The 15,184-nt window shown below is 40.1% G+C and overlaps 1 protein-coding gene across 2 annotated transcripts in view; it reads right to left on the bottom strand.

The window, feature by feature from the left end:
* Positions 1-7,337: 7,337 nt before the first annotated feature.
* Positions 7,338-15,184, bottom strand: part of ppm1e (protein phosphatase, Mg2+/Mn2+ dependent, 1E) — a 56,708-nt gene continuing 48,861 nt past the window's right edge. For both annotated transcript variants that reach the window (XM_007543518.2, XM_007543519.2), the window contains 4 exons: positions 12,949-13,137; positions 12,034-12,177; positions 10,292-10,385; positions 7,338-9,521 (listed from right to left, as the gene is read on the bottom strand). In XM_007543518.2, coding sequence (XP_007543580.1) covers positions 8,656-9,521; positions 10,292-10,385; positions 12,034-12,177; positions 12,949-13,137 — 1,293 coding nt within the window. In that variant the 3' untranslated portion in view covers positions 7,338-8,655. The remainder of the gene's footprint in view (positions 9,522-10,291; positions 10,386-12,033; positions 12,178-12,948; positions 13,138-15,184) is intronic.

Genomic DNA, 15,184 nt, shown 5'->3' with positions numbered 1-15,184 from the left:
TCCTGTATCTTCATTTTCCCCAAATCGCTGCAAATGAGGGAATAAAAAACAAGGAATGATGAAGAAACGTGGAGCCTTTATAGGAGAAATGTGAGCGTCTGCTCGCTTTAGTGAAGCGTTTTACGTAACGGCAGACGGCGTCGTTCTTGTTATGTCACTTCTACCTGAACATGTTTTCTGCTTGGACTCCACTGGCCTTCCTTGTTTCAGTTCGGTTTTCAAGACTTGACGAAGACAAGCTGACTGTAACGAAGTTAATGTTTCTTGTTCAGGAAGCATCAAATGATACAACCTCATCTGGTCAGATGCTTTGCCATATTGTGGTGTTTTAAATGACTGGGGTTCAGCAAACCAAACCAAACCAAATAAAATGAAGTTGCTTTGCAGCAAAGGAAGAAGTCTGAATCAGGGGGATCAAATCTATCGCCCGAAATTCTAATGCAAAGTAAACAAATCTTTTTCAAAAAGGTTTTAAATACATGATGGTGCCAGTATTTCTACTTAAGTAAATAAATAGTAAAGAATAGCAAGATGCTGAGTTTGCTGCTCTTTCAAATGGCCTTCAGTTAGTGATTAATCAGTTGATCAGGATTACTTCAATATTCGATTATCGTTTCAACTATACACATTTTTTCCCAGTTCCCTTTCTAAAAGTTTCATTGTGATGGCATTCATAATTTCTTCATCTTGCTGTTTTTTAAAATAAACCCTAACAGTACTTTAATCTAAAGCAACATAAAGCAGGTTATTCTAAATGTTTAGAAGTAAAAAGCTTCAGCATAAACATCAATCCAGCTGAGAAATCACTTCCTTCATGTTTTCTCTTCGTTTCAAATCTTCTTTAGACAAAAGCATCAGCCAGAGACTTTGTCTACTCTTTATGTTTATATTTATGTATATATATATGTTTATATATATATATATATACATTATTCACCAGTTACAGTACACATATTTATATACTACAGAAACACAGATAGTACAGGTACTCAACATGTGTTTTCCTGTTTTCTTCACTTAACCTGCATGTTGAAGCAGAACCAATCATGGGGTTTGTCTTCAAGCCTGGAGGACAAGAATGTGGGGTTAACCTCTGACCCCTGTCAGCTGATTCGCTCTGCAGCAAACTAGCAAAGGTCCAGAACGTCTGCCAGCTTGGAGTTTCCTAAACTTTCACTTTTTCCATCTGACAGCAGCAGATTGGGCCTGTTTGTATTTCAGGAGAGGTAAAAATGAAGCTGCATCTTTCTGTAATTATGGCGTTTTATTGCATCCTTCAGCAGAAGACAAACCCACAGAGAGCCTTTATTTATTTTAAATGAAACGTCCTTATTGCTTACAAAGAAGAAAAGAACCTGGTTGTGTAAATGGACACAGAGTCACAATGGGGCCCAACAGTCGGACACAAACGAAGCAGAGCTGAACTTCTGCACGATTCTTTTATTGCTTCTGTTGGGCATTTTCAGCAACACTGAACAGATTTAAATTTTTTTCATAGATGATCAGAGTTTAAATTTCTATTTACCGCCTGCAACAGTCTGACGGCCACTAAACAGAAAAAAAGGAGGAAACTGCTGCCAAAAAACCCCCAGAAAGTTTGAGATTGATCTCAGAAATGTTCTAACAAAATCAAGGAAATTCCTGAGCTCCAAGTCAAAAATTTGCTAGAATAAAATTCAGAAATTTAGGGATAAATCTCAGAACCAACAAATTAACAAATATTTAGCTTTTGGAGCTAAACAAGAACAAGAAATGTTCTTGTTTTTTCTAGAAAATCTTTAGATTAACAAATTTTTTAGAGAAATTTGCTATGACTTTTTTCTGTTGATGATTGTACACTGAGTCTACAGATCATCTTTAAGTCTTTGAAATATGAAATCTTGTTTTAATAACAAATCCTTTTTTGATTTTACATCAAATCTCTCTTTTCCACCGACGCTCTTCGGTTCCTGTTGGAACACATTTCCTGTCCAGACAGGAAATACAATCTAAGAGCTCCAAAAACCAGGAAACCATCCAGGCCTTCAGAGGTACTGAAAACGTTACGGTCCGTTTTACACCACCTGATCAATAAATTAGATTGGAACTGATCAATAAAACTCCTGTTTGAGCAACAGAGAGAGGTATATTATAGGCGACTTTGTGCCCATAAACTTGTAAAATGTTGGGAAAGGTCAGCGCCAGAACCAGCTGACCAAATGTGTTGCAGCTCCGCCGGGGTTGCTGGGTAACGGCGCTGTAGCCGTGGAACGTGACCTAACAAATGGGAGGTTTTTGAAAGGGGTCGTTTTCCAAACACCAAAAAATGTCTGCGTGTTTTTTTGGTTTGTTTTATGTTTTTAAATATTTGTTTTGCTTTCAGAATCAGTTGAGACCCAAATGGAAATACAAAAGCATAAATTAACAAAAATGTGAATTTTGCAGAACAGGTACCCTTGTTTCTTTTCATTTTGAAGATTATGGCTTACAGTTGATGAAAACTTTTTTTTTAAAATGTGAATATTATATAAAAGAAATTGAAGGATTATTTCAGAAATGTGGGCCTGCTGTAAACTATTTCCTCAATACTTGGTTGGGGCTCCTTTTGCATGAATTACTTCCTATATGAAAGTTCAGTTTTAATAACATTAAAAATGACAGAATTATATCACTCCGTCATATATGTTACATAACATATAGATTTCACTTTTTAACGTCAATCACTGAAGAAATGTTTTGATTTGATTACATCTGAATTCTGTTCGCTGCATGTCAGTTTGCATGTTCTCCTTTTTGACCACAGTGGAAAATGACCGCAATATATTTTCCTAATTATGACACCAAAGAAACCAATTTATTCTCTCTATTGGTTTTCAATTTAAAAACTCAAAAATGTAAATGCCTTCATACTAAAAGTTTAAAAAATGTAAAAGTTATCAATTTTAAGTGCTATGCTCCAAAACAAGTCAGTTGGAAACAGTAAATTTCATTAATTTGTGTTTAATGTTATCATTGGATTTCTTTTGGACTTTTGCAATAAGACATAAAGTACATGATCATTGAAACATTTATGAGTTTTAAGCAATAACATCGGATAAAAACTGGTGAAAATATTTAATTTGTGGTTCAACAGTTGAGACTGAAACTCCACAGCAGGTCCTTGATTTTCCTGTTTTCTCATCTGTTATGTGCTAATAAACTGGACAGACATCTTGCTTGCTTTCATTTCAACTGGGACTATGAACATTTTGACTGAAGATATTAAATAACATATTTATCTCTATTACTGTTTAATGTGGGTGAGAAAGCGGCTGAGCTACGACAGATGGACAATAAAAACCTCGTCTCTGTTTCTCTGTCCACTAAAATGTGAATGTTTCAGACGGAAACACTCTCAGCTGCTGAGTCTTGTGGATTAAAACAAATTTATAATAAAGTTTCTATATTTCGTCCTCCAGATCCACGTTCACTTAGACTCAGAATGAACACATGAAGAGATCAAACGACGGTTTTTCAGTTTGCCGGTTTTCTTCAGGCCTTTACACACAAATATTGTGACGTTTCTCAAACAGGAGAATAAAATGGCTTTTCTTTCTCAACGCTTCCCCAGTGGAACCAGTGGCTTTACTGCTAACCCAGTTCGGATGTGGTGATAAAACATTTGGAATCAAATGAAGGGAAATTATAGTTATAATGTCAATAGTTCATCTGAAAACAGCCAATTTGATGAAGATGTGAATAAAGGGAGAAATAAAAAAAATCTCCTTGTTTTCCTTCTTAACTCAAAATGCTTGGAAAAAAGTGAAAGGAATGTATTTTACCAAAACCGCTTTCTGAGTAATAAAATATAAATTTGTTGACAGCTTTCACTTTATATTTCAACATTTGCCAACTTGGTCCCTTTAACAACTTGAAACGACAGTGATGCAGTTTGACATGAGCTTATATTTATGTATCTTAGTTTTAAAGGTCTAAACCTTTTTATTTTGGTTTGGCTTTCAAATAAAACGGAAATAAATAAATAAACTCTACTCTTTGTCTAAATATAACCAAACGGTGAATAACAGCAATAATACGACAGAAAATATCCCTATTTCTACTTTAATGTCCCCCGATGTGCCAATAAAATATTATTTTTGTACCTCGTTTTTTGGAAACTTGAGCTCAATAAAGGACTGAACTGGTTTCAAAGAAATAAAGGTTCTAAACGGTCGGACTCTGTTCTCATGACGGCCTGATTTAGGCTTATTAATACAGTATATATTTACTAATTTTATGTGTAATATAAAGTGCGTTTGGTACATTTATGTATGAATAATTTTCAAAGCACAGCATTTCTTTATCTACTAGCATTACCTGATTAGCAGCAATCTGAGATTTATTTTATTTGTGGTTCTGAAAAATCTGATAAATGTTATTTTAAGTTTTGCTATGAGCAATATATGATAAACTTCTTTTATTTAGAATAAATCCTTTTTGTTACATCAGATGGAAGACGGGCCATCTGACAATTGTTGCCATTTCAAACTCAATTATCATTTGACAGAAATGCCTGTTAAACTCCTTAAGCCTAAATAGATCAACAATGTTATCAAAAACTGCAACATTTAACATGTAAATACTTTACAAATAAAAGCTAATTGATTTTCTCATATTTCTTCCTGTTTTTACGGTTAGTCTGATGGTTCATTCGGCACTTTTTGATTTTTAATGGGTTAAAACATCTCAAAAAGTGGCTACAGTTTAATTCTTTGAAAATTTCAGCATTTGCATATAGATAGCAGACATTTTTAAGGTAGCACATTTAGTTTTGTGCAACCTGATGGAAAACTGATAACCGGTCTAAATATGAAACGGCAGCAGTGAGGGACGTCTTGTCCCAAACCCGGGACATCAGCGCCCCGTCCGGCACTTCGAGCCTCTCAGAGGGAAACGTTTTGCAGCTGCTGCTTTCCAAGGCGTTTCCTGCATTGATGCACTTTAAAACCAAGACGATATGAATCTCATACAGGTTCTGTTTACATGATTCCTTCATTGACCAACATCATTCATTTAAAGTTACAAGAAAATCCCTTTCTGTGAATTTCATTATGATGGACAAGCCTACCCCTCAACAGAAATGGGTGTTATGACTGAGCTAAGCTAAACAGCTGCAGGTTATACTTTCATATTTATCAGAGTGGCTTTAAATTTCCTTTTTAGTTATTAAACTCCTGTCAAACTTCCCAGCACTTTTCTTTTAGATCCATTAATCTTGCAATAAATAATCCAGATTGAGGAAAGTATGCAACTTTCCCATTAATATTAATGCTAATTTTATCAAGCATTTCAAGAATATCTCTCTTTTTAGTTAAAGCAAATAGGTAAAACTATTAGACTAATAAAAATATATACATATATCTCAATATCCTTCCTCCTAAAAGCCCATTAGCCCAGGAGGACATCCCATCTGGGCTGCATGACGCATTTATTCAGGTAAGTGAAATCTAATCTTTCATAATCCGACAGTTAATGCTTTTAAGAGTAGACAAATTGTTGCAGGATAATTGCTGGGTCACTGACTGAATGGTGCGGCAGAACAGCGTCTGCAGCCTCATCTGAAAGCAAATCATCCAGAGAGAAGCAGGATCAGCCATTAGCGCTCATTTAGCATCTATCTAACAGAAACAGGATATTTTTCACTCTGTATTCATAAGAAAGCAGCAAAATCACTGAATATTTCTCTTTCCAGGGTGGACAGAAAGATTTGGTCCAATTTCTGTTAGTGGCAATGAAGGAAAATATTAATTATAATGTAAAGTGCCAGCAGTCGTTATTCACATCTCTTCACATTCTCCATGTTTTTTAACTTGGAAACTTTTTCTAAAACCTATTTGAAGAGAAAAAAAATGGAACTAAAATCCATTTTAGTTTTAGTTCCATATTCAGACATTTATAAAGACATTTTCCTACCAAGCAGTTGTGACATACTAATACAAAATAAAGAGGATAAAGTTACAGGAATAAAGTATAAAATCACGAGAATAGAGTCAAAATAATACAAGGATAAATTAACAGTGAGAGTGACAAGAAAACAAAGTCGATGTTTTGGGAATAATCAAACCAGAATAAAGTCGTAGTACGATGTAATACTCTGACATTATTCTAGTATTATTTTTATTTTCTGAGGGTGGCCCTAGTATTCTGTTGTGCAAATTAAACATTATAGGTGCATAAAGTACCCACACACTTTTCTACTCGAAGTTGAGCTAAAGTGCATCTGGTTTAATGAGAGCAGAAAGTGAAACTCGCCCAAATCGATTTTTTGTTTGATAAATTGATTATTTTTGACTTTTTCTTCTAGTCTGGATTTATTCGGCTCAAACGGTCACGTTTAATTGACGTTGAAGCTTCCTCCCCGGACGGGTCAGGAGCTGGAGTGGCGAGCGTTGCCATGACAACTGGTGACCATTGGTTGATACTCAGCTTTACTACAAATGTGTGATTTATTTGCACTATTGACAGAGTGGAACGGCTAACGACTCAGACTGGCTGCAGTGCTGAGGAAGATGGAGAAGCTAACGGCAGCTATCGGTGGCTAATGACAGCTAACACCGGCTAACAGCAGCTTATGACAGCTAACACCGGCTAACAGTAGCTTATGACAGCTAACACCGGCTAACAGTAGCTTATGACAGCTAACACCGGCTAACAGTAGCTTATGACAGCTAACACCGGCTAATGGCGGCTCAGGACTAAAATCTCCAACACAGAAAGAGTCGCTGGATTTATCACTCGCTATTTTTGAAAAAAGTCAATCGTCTGAAAAATGGATAAATTTAGGAAAAAGTGGACAAGTTGACAGCAGTGATTGTTGCGTTCGATCGCAGCCCCTCCCTCACATGTCTCTTGGCTCCGCCCACTTTGCTGGCCGGGGGCGGGGCAAAGTTTGAAAATTTTGCAAAAGAGAAAATGTTAATTATGGCGTTTCTGGCTAGAAGCGAATGCAGACTCATTTTGTCCGATGTTGATGTTTGCATGATTGTAAAAAAACATAAAAATTCACTCATCTGACCGATTACGACTTGTTAAAAACAACTAACCACGTTTCCTCCAGGCGACATCTAAAAATCTGAATAGATTTTCACTGTTTTACTGTAACAACCGTCTTTATTTAAGAGAACAGATTTTGGTTTTAATGAGGCATAAATATGAGGTTCTTGTTTTTTTCTAATCTTGCTAAAATGAGGAATATTTCTCATTTTGACGGGTCTTGGGACCGAGGAAGGTTTCTCCCTGCAACACGTTGAGATGCGAATACTTCCTGGATATGTTCTGTTTATGTGAAAGCGTCAACAACAAAAAAGTCGTCGCCAGGGTTACAACATATAGGTCTTTAAAAACCTGTGAGTGCGGTGAAATACACTAAATTATGACATTACTGGATGCCAAACAAAATAAGTCAATATCAGCTGCTGTGAGAGCGAAGCTCAGGTCTCTGTTACATCACTTCTCTCTACAGAGGCACAGAAATAAATGAATGGAAGTTTATATTTTTAATCACTTGAGGCTCTCACAGCCCAAAACAGAACTAAGCTCTAACTAAACTAATAACAGGTGTTGGAGTCCAGGAGACTCTTTCCTGAAGTGAGACAGCTCCCACTTTCTTTGTGTTGTCTGCAGTAACCGCTCTGCTCCACATGCAGGTAGTTAGTTCTACAGTGGCTTTTTTTAAACATTTACGTCACATTCAACCTGTGAAAACATCCGACTGTCCAGCATTTGGAGCTCTGGCTTCATACCGGCTGGTCAGTGGCCACAGAGAGGATGTTTGGGTCTAAAGCGGCAGCAGGTTTGTGTTCGGCTTACAGTGAGAAATGTTTCGACTTTGGACAGAGTACCGGTCCTCTAACATCGACTGATTATCACATAACGACTGCAGGAGCCACGACTACTTACTATCAAAGAAATATGTGGTTGAAGGCAAAGGGGAGAAGTGAAGAACCACGAAACGGTTTGTTTTGGCTGAACCTTCAGACAGACGGGAGGCTCTGCAGGTGAAGCAGCGTTTCCAAAGCAACGCGTTTCTCAAGAGCCACACCTGATTGGAGCAAATTAACATCTGTCACTAGATGTTACTTTTTTAAATATCGCTAGCTGACGTCTTTGGCATCAAGCTGTCCTTTATTTTCTTAACTACACAGGCTTGCTGTTGTAACCCAGAAAAGACTTTGGGATTAGTTACAGTTTAAGCACTTTGATAGGATAACGGCGGATATTTTGTGTTAGCATTAGCGTCATCAGTTGCGTCTACATAGTGCCTTCTCTTAACAGAGAAAGTCTGCTTACATTTCAAAATAAGAGCATCTGTTTCAGTAGCAAACAGTAGCTTTTTCAGACATTTATAAGTAGGAAGGGATGAATGTTGATACTTTAAAACAAAATCCGATCTAGTTCCTGAAATAATGTTAAAAATAGTTAAAAACAAAAATATTTTAAAAATACGTCACTCAAAAATTGTAACTTATTCTGAAAAGAAGTTGAACTCTCAGCTTCTTATTTTGTTGCTCAACTTTTTCAAAATGATGATATTTTGGACACATTTCTGCTGTGGGATCTAGCCAATCAGTGCTTGCTCTTGAGAGACGGTGTTACTCAGAAACGTCACTTGGAGTCAGCAGAGAGCGCCGCCTCTCTTCAGATGGCGGCGTCATAGGGCAGGTGAGGCACTGCCACTCCAGGCCTCCAGGGGGCGTAACTCTGCGTGTGGCCCGACGGTATCAGACCCAGCAGCTCTTTGGACCTGCTCGGCCACCTCCGACCCGATCGGTGGCCGACGTGGCCCCGCCTGCGGCTTCGCCTGGAGGCGTGGCCTAAAAGCACGGCCATTTGGGGCCACAGTGGGTCCGTGAAGCCAGCGGCGCCGGGCTGCTGGAACGGGAGGCGTGGCCTGCGTGTCAGAGGGCGCGCTCCCCGGTAGCTGCTGGGGCTGATGTGGCTCTCCAGTGACGGCCCCAGCAAGCTGAGGCTGGTTCTGTCCGTGAATGAGTCCGTCCGGTCTTCGTAGGCGAGGTCCGCCGGAGCCGAGCACTGCTGCAGCGGCCAGCCGCCGCGGCCTTTTCCTCCCACGTCCGCGGCGCTGCCTCCCTCGCCTCCGTCTCGCTCTACTCTCATTGCTTCATCTTCTTCCTCCTCTTCTTCCTGCTCCTCCTCCTCCACCTCGGCGACCTGCTCCTCCTCCACCGGCTCCTCCGCCCCGCCCTCCTCTTCGTCCTCCGTGCTGGTGGGCGGCGGGGAGCGCGGGTCGCGCAGGAACACCACTATGACAGTTATGTTGTCGCTGGAGCCTGCGTCTCGGGCAGAGGCCACCAGCTTGTGGGCCACCATGGTGGTGTCACCGGCGTTCTCCTGCAGATGGTCGCTGACGACACGCACCGCCTCGTCGGGACTCACCGTGTCCCAGAACCCGTCGCAGGCCAGGATCAGGTAGTCCTCTGAGCCGTCCAATGGGAAGATGCCGTGGTCCGCGTCCCCACAGATGTACGGCTTGTGCTCCGAGTCGCCTGTCAAAACATTCAGGTTATATTATTTTCTGTAACACTTTTTCGATGTGCCTGACGCTTAACGCATGTTAGGTCAAATAATCAGGTTTCCTGTTGAGTTGCACTGAAATCTGGAGCCTCCGTTTGTAATAATTAAACCATTAAAATAGACTTTTATTTTGGAAAGGTTCTGTGAACTCTATTTTGAAAGGCCAAAATAATCTCTTTTGTATACCGAGTTTAGAGCCATTACTGAAATGAAACCTGTTTTTGCGACAGAGTCCAATCAGACAGCAGGATTTTTTTATTGTTCATTGAACACGGCTGAGTTCAGACTTCGGCCTCACAGCAGAGCTCCGTTTACAGCAGTAAAGATGGCCGCCGCCATTTATGGAAGATTTCTAAAGTTATTCAGTCGACAGCATCGTCATAACTCAATGGACGCTCATAACAAAACACAACTAACAGTAACGGCCTTTTGTGCAACATTGACTGCAACTTCTGTGGAGAAGTGGGTTCAGTGTGGGGTTAGCATTCATAATTTCATATTCCTAATTTTCACACGTTGTTTACGTCTGGCTTTTTCTTTATGACGCAACAACATAAAAAGCAAAATGACCAAACAGAAAATCTGGATTTCAGTTTAACTGAAAATCTTTAAATCAAGTTTAGAGTTAGACTGATAGCAGCAACATCTGCTACTCCTTCCTGGCAGTTTTCTTATTTGTACTTTGACATTTCAGGTGAAGAGTATTGCCTTCCCACAATGCACTGCAGTAACTTCACCGTACCTATTGCTCTGGATACGGACAGACTTCCGTTGACCCTCCAGGTGCCAAACCAAATCACACATCCTCCCAAAGCCTCGATCCGCTGCTTCTCGTCCTGCAAACAAAGAGACGCTCATCATCTGCAGAACATCAACCCGGAGATTTCTCCATCTGCCTCGTAATGCACTTAAAGGAACGGTCCATTCAAAACATTGACATTCTTTGGGTTGGGGTCAGGCAGTGCTTCTGTTTCTGGACTGAAAATACAAAGTGCAATTTTTAAAATGGAAAGATGTCAAGAAAACCTTGATGATAGATGTTTCTTTGATATTCCTGCTTTAAAGTTTAAAATTAAAGAACAATGGGGCTGAAAAAGAATGATTTTTTTATTCTAGATATCTGGACATTTTTGGCAAATAACTTAAACTGAACCTGGAAGTCATGTTACTTCAAATTGATGTGTTTTTTTCACAGGTTATTTTGTAGGTATTAGCCGAGAACATATGATTTATTTCCATAATACTGACATAAAATATATAAAAGAATTTGTTCAGCTGACCAAGCTAACAGACTTGGGTAGCGTTAGAGTAACACTTCTGTATGTTAGTTTCTATAGAACCGGATGAGTTTTCTAGCCTTTAAACAGTGAGGTGACTGTTTACCGACTGTTTCTCCCAGCACAGCAACAGGAGCAGCAGCTGCTTTTCAGACCTTTGTGGAGGAAAACATGATTGTTGGATAAGATCAGATTCATGTTTGTTTTGGCTGATTTAAGGACATCAGGGCTGATTTATTGCGACCCTGACCCAACATGGATGTTAAAATAGTCGCCTCATGATACTGAGCACAAAGAACAGAATTAGTGGGAAGCTCTGCTGCCAATATGCTGTTAAAAATAAAGGAGCATAATGCAAACTGAACCAGCCGGTTGCTGAATGTTATTCTATTTAAGGTTCAGAAACTTCAACCAGAAGTGGAATATGAAAACAGAGAAAAAGATTAACAATTATGCTTCTCTGAACTGGTCAGGGTCTCTCTATGGCCTATTCAGAACCTGTTCATTATATTTTCAGAATAAATTATTCTTAGATAGTCAGATTTCAGTCTGAGCTGTTTTAGGGTCTCTGTCCCTTTAAATCCAGACAAACTGCTGCTGGCCACGCCCCCAACTCAATGTTTACACTCCCAACAGATGAACAATTATACAACCATATATCTTTGAAAAGCATCAGTGGAGCCTCCTGCACAACCAACCAGAATGCAGCAAGTCAACAACTAATCTCTTGTCTTTTCCAGTAGCCATTGTACAGCGGGAAAACTAACTGACCAACCGCTGGAAATCAGCTGGGGTTGCTAGGTAACATGGCTGGAGATCAGCTGGGGTTGCTAGGTAACATGGCTGGAGATCAGCTGGGGTTGCTAGGTAACATGGCTGGAGATCAGCTGGGGTTGCTAGGTAATGGCGCAGTGCTGTGGAATTCGACTTAACAATGGAAAGTTTTTGATCCGTTTCATTTTCCAGACACCAAAACAAACTTTTTGCCAAAAAACATCTGAGTGTTTTTAAAAAACCCAAAATGGAGAAACAAAAACATGGAAGAAGTGAATTTTGCATCTTAGGTTCCAACTTATAGACATTATTCTACCGTTCATGACTGACTTTCCCCCTGACAACCACTGCAGATTTTCCTATAACAGTGGCTCTTTGCTAAGTTTACAGAAAACCCATTTGCTTGTTCTATGAAGGAAGAGACGCAAGTCACCTCTCTGTCTGGTTTGTGTGGCTTCATCAGCTCCACCACCTGCCCTCTCCGCACCAGGATCACCTGGGAGTCTCCCAGCCAGGCGACATGCAGCGTCCGGCCCCGCAGGAACGTCACCACCCCGGTGGTTCCACAGCGCAGGTGCTGCCGCAGACACAGGAGAACTGGGTTTGTAACCGATTTATGACTATCATCTCTAACAAATACATTTAAGCAGTAAAACACAACACATTCAAACCAGGGCTGAAACGATTAATCAAATTAATCACAATAAATCGATTGTCAACTAATTTGCTATCGATTAATACACTGGAGTACGAAGACCCTGAAAGACAGAACTCAGCAGTTATTAAACCAAAACTGTAGAAACAATCTATGCATTTTGCATTTAAGTTGAAAAACCTTCTTTGTAAATATTCCTTATCCATAACTCTAGGATCAGTTTTAGCTTTACCAAGTTCAAATTCTGTAAAAGAAAATAAATGTATTAATCTCCCTTTGTTATCTATTAATGCAAATAATCCCCAGATTGTAAATGCAGCATGTTGAACTTTTCTCATGTTTGGAGGATTTTTAGCTGCAGATTCATCGGTTGCTATAAATGATCAAACATTCAACGAAGGAAAGCTGTCATTGCATTTATGCAATAAAATGTTCATTTTCTCATTAAAAAAATATAATTTTTTATTTGCATCTTTTAATGCATTTCTAATATTGAAGAAAAACATTGGAATGAAAAATCTGCAGAATGTGCCAAATTTTTATCCGATTAATTGTCAGAATAATCGAATACAAAAACAATCGTTAGTTGCAGATGAGACAACAAGAGCTGTAAAAACAAAAACGTCATTGTGAGTAAAAGCAGACGGGTTTCTGATGGAGGACGGGTCGGGGTTAAAGGCCAGGGTGGGGTACCTCTCGTGAGGCTTTCTTGATGAAGCGCTCGTCCGTCAGCTTGAAGGCGCGGCACAGAGCGTCGCTGGGATCCTGGCTGAAGGATTCCTGGTGGAACAGGTTGACATGAAGGTGGTTGGCAGCATAAATAGCTGCATCCACGCCGCCGTGTCCGTCAAACACAGCAAAGTACGCCTGCTCCTCCTGATCCTGGGAGACAAAACAGAGAAAAGCTTCGACATTCATTCAATAAGTTTCTCACTGTGGGAAAAGCAGCAGCAGAGGAAGACGCCATGCTGACCTACAGCTTTAATACCATGGCGCCTATAGACAGTGATCTTAAAATAGCCTCTAAAACTCCTGGTGGTTAAAGTGTAGCATTTCTATAGAGCTGCGGCTGTATAGAAATGCTACACGGAGCGACTGGCCTTGCTCAGATCAACACCTGGGTATAAGTTGAACCTTACCAAAAGTGAGCTTTTCCCCATAGGCAATAAAGCTAATTTGTCAGATTTTGCTCATCTGCCGCTCAGAATTGAAAGACAAAAACTCACATACCTTGGTATCACAGTGACAAAAAACATAAAAACCTGTTGAAAGAGAATTTGACTCGACTGTTGAACCAAGTGAAGGGATCCCTCACCAAGTCGACGCCCTTTTCCATGTATCAATTCCATTAAAATGAATATATTACCCACATTTCTACACCTCTTTCAGGCATTACCTACCTTTATTCCTAATACTTTTGTCATGAACTGGACTCGATTTTTTCATCCTTCATCTGGCAGGGTAAACGCCCAAGGCTTCATAAATTACAACTCCAAAAACCCAAACAGCAGGGGGGGGTTTGCCTTTCCCAATTTCCGGTTTTATTATTGGGCCGCCAACCTTAGATGCTTAGAGTTCTGGTATTTTTACCATAACCTGGGTGGGTGCCCTGACTGGGTTGCTATGGAGCTACATAGTGGTAACAACATATCCATCCCGGCTGCTTTGCTCCCCACTCTCACTCGCTTCAGCTAAGCCCATTTCAAACCCTGTAGCGAAACACTCACTGAAAATATGGGGCCAGTTTAGGAAATACTTTAAACTCCACGATTTTTCTCTCTTAAGTTAAACCACCTTTTTAAACCATCTGTTCAGGATGGGGTGTTCCTGGAGGGGCACCACAGGGGGCTTAGTCATTTTAAGGACCTTTTCATAGAGAAGAAGTTGGCATCCTTTGAGGAACTTGGTAATAAATATGGTTTACCTAAATCCCATTATTTTAGAAATTTGCAAGCCAGAAACTTTCTTCAGTCTCACCTCTCAGGCTCAGTTTCTCTGCCAGAGCATTCACTGTTAGAAACCATCCTGTTATTGGACCCGACTCGTAAAGGGCTGGTTTAGTGGCTTCATGATAAAATGCTGACTATGAAAGAGACGTCCTCACCTAAACTTAAAACCTCCTGGCAAGAGGACTTGAATATGGCTATACTGGATGAGACGTGGGCCTCTATACTCAACCTGGTGAATACAACATGTCTGTGTGACGCCATCGCCTCATTCAGTTCAAAATGGTACAGAGTCCATCTCTCCAAAAGCAAACTGTCGTTTCTATCCAGAAATCACCCCATACTGGTCCTGCCCCGCTCTGGGTCGGTTCTGGACGATGTCTTCCGTACGATGTCCAGGCTGGCCGGAGTAACACCTGGGCCTCTCTTGGCTCTTTTTGGCTTCAGTGGTGAGGGGTTGCCTCTACCAGCCTTTAAATTCAGGCACTGGCATTTTGTTCGCTGTTAGCGAGGCGCACAGCTCTGACCAGGTGGAAGGTGCTGCTCCTCCGACTCACAGTGGTTATGTGACCTGATGTCGTGTTTGAAACTGGAAAGAATTAGATGCTCTCTTCAACACTCAACCAGTAAATTTGAAAAAACATGGGGGCCTTTCTTGACTCATTTCAAAACATACAATAAGGCTCCAGATTAATTAAGTTAATTCACTTTATTAAAATACGTCCCACTTCTGTCAGGGACAGGAACGTAGGATCTACTGGGTAGTGGCCTGGGTTAGGGTTTCATTTTCTTTGTAGGGATTCATTTTCTGTATATTATTTTGTATCTGTGTTGGATAAACACATTTTTGTATTCACAAACTTTATGCATTAAAGGAAAGAACTCAATAAAAAGACAGTGATTAAAAGAAAATCAAAATGTAGAGCTCAGGTGTGATGAAAAAAAACCAAGATCAGTTTTTTCATTTTCTTTTTAAAATCCAA

The sequence above is a fragment of the Poecilia formosa genome, unplaced genomic scaffold, assembly GCF_000485575.1.
Source record: "Poecilia formosa unplaced genomic scaffold, Poecilia_formosa-5.1.2 Scaffold837, whole genome shotgun sequence".
Classification (NCBI taxonomy): domain Eukaryota; kingdom Metazoa; phylum Chordata; class Actinopteri; order Cyprinodontiformes; family Poeciliidae; genus Poecilia; species Poecilia formosa.
Note: the sequence above shows the minus strand (reverse complement) of the source record. Positions and strands in the feature narration are given on the sequence as shown.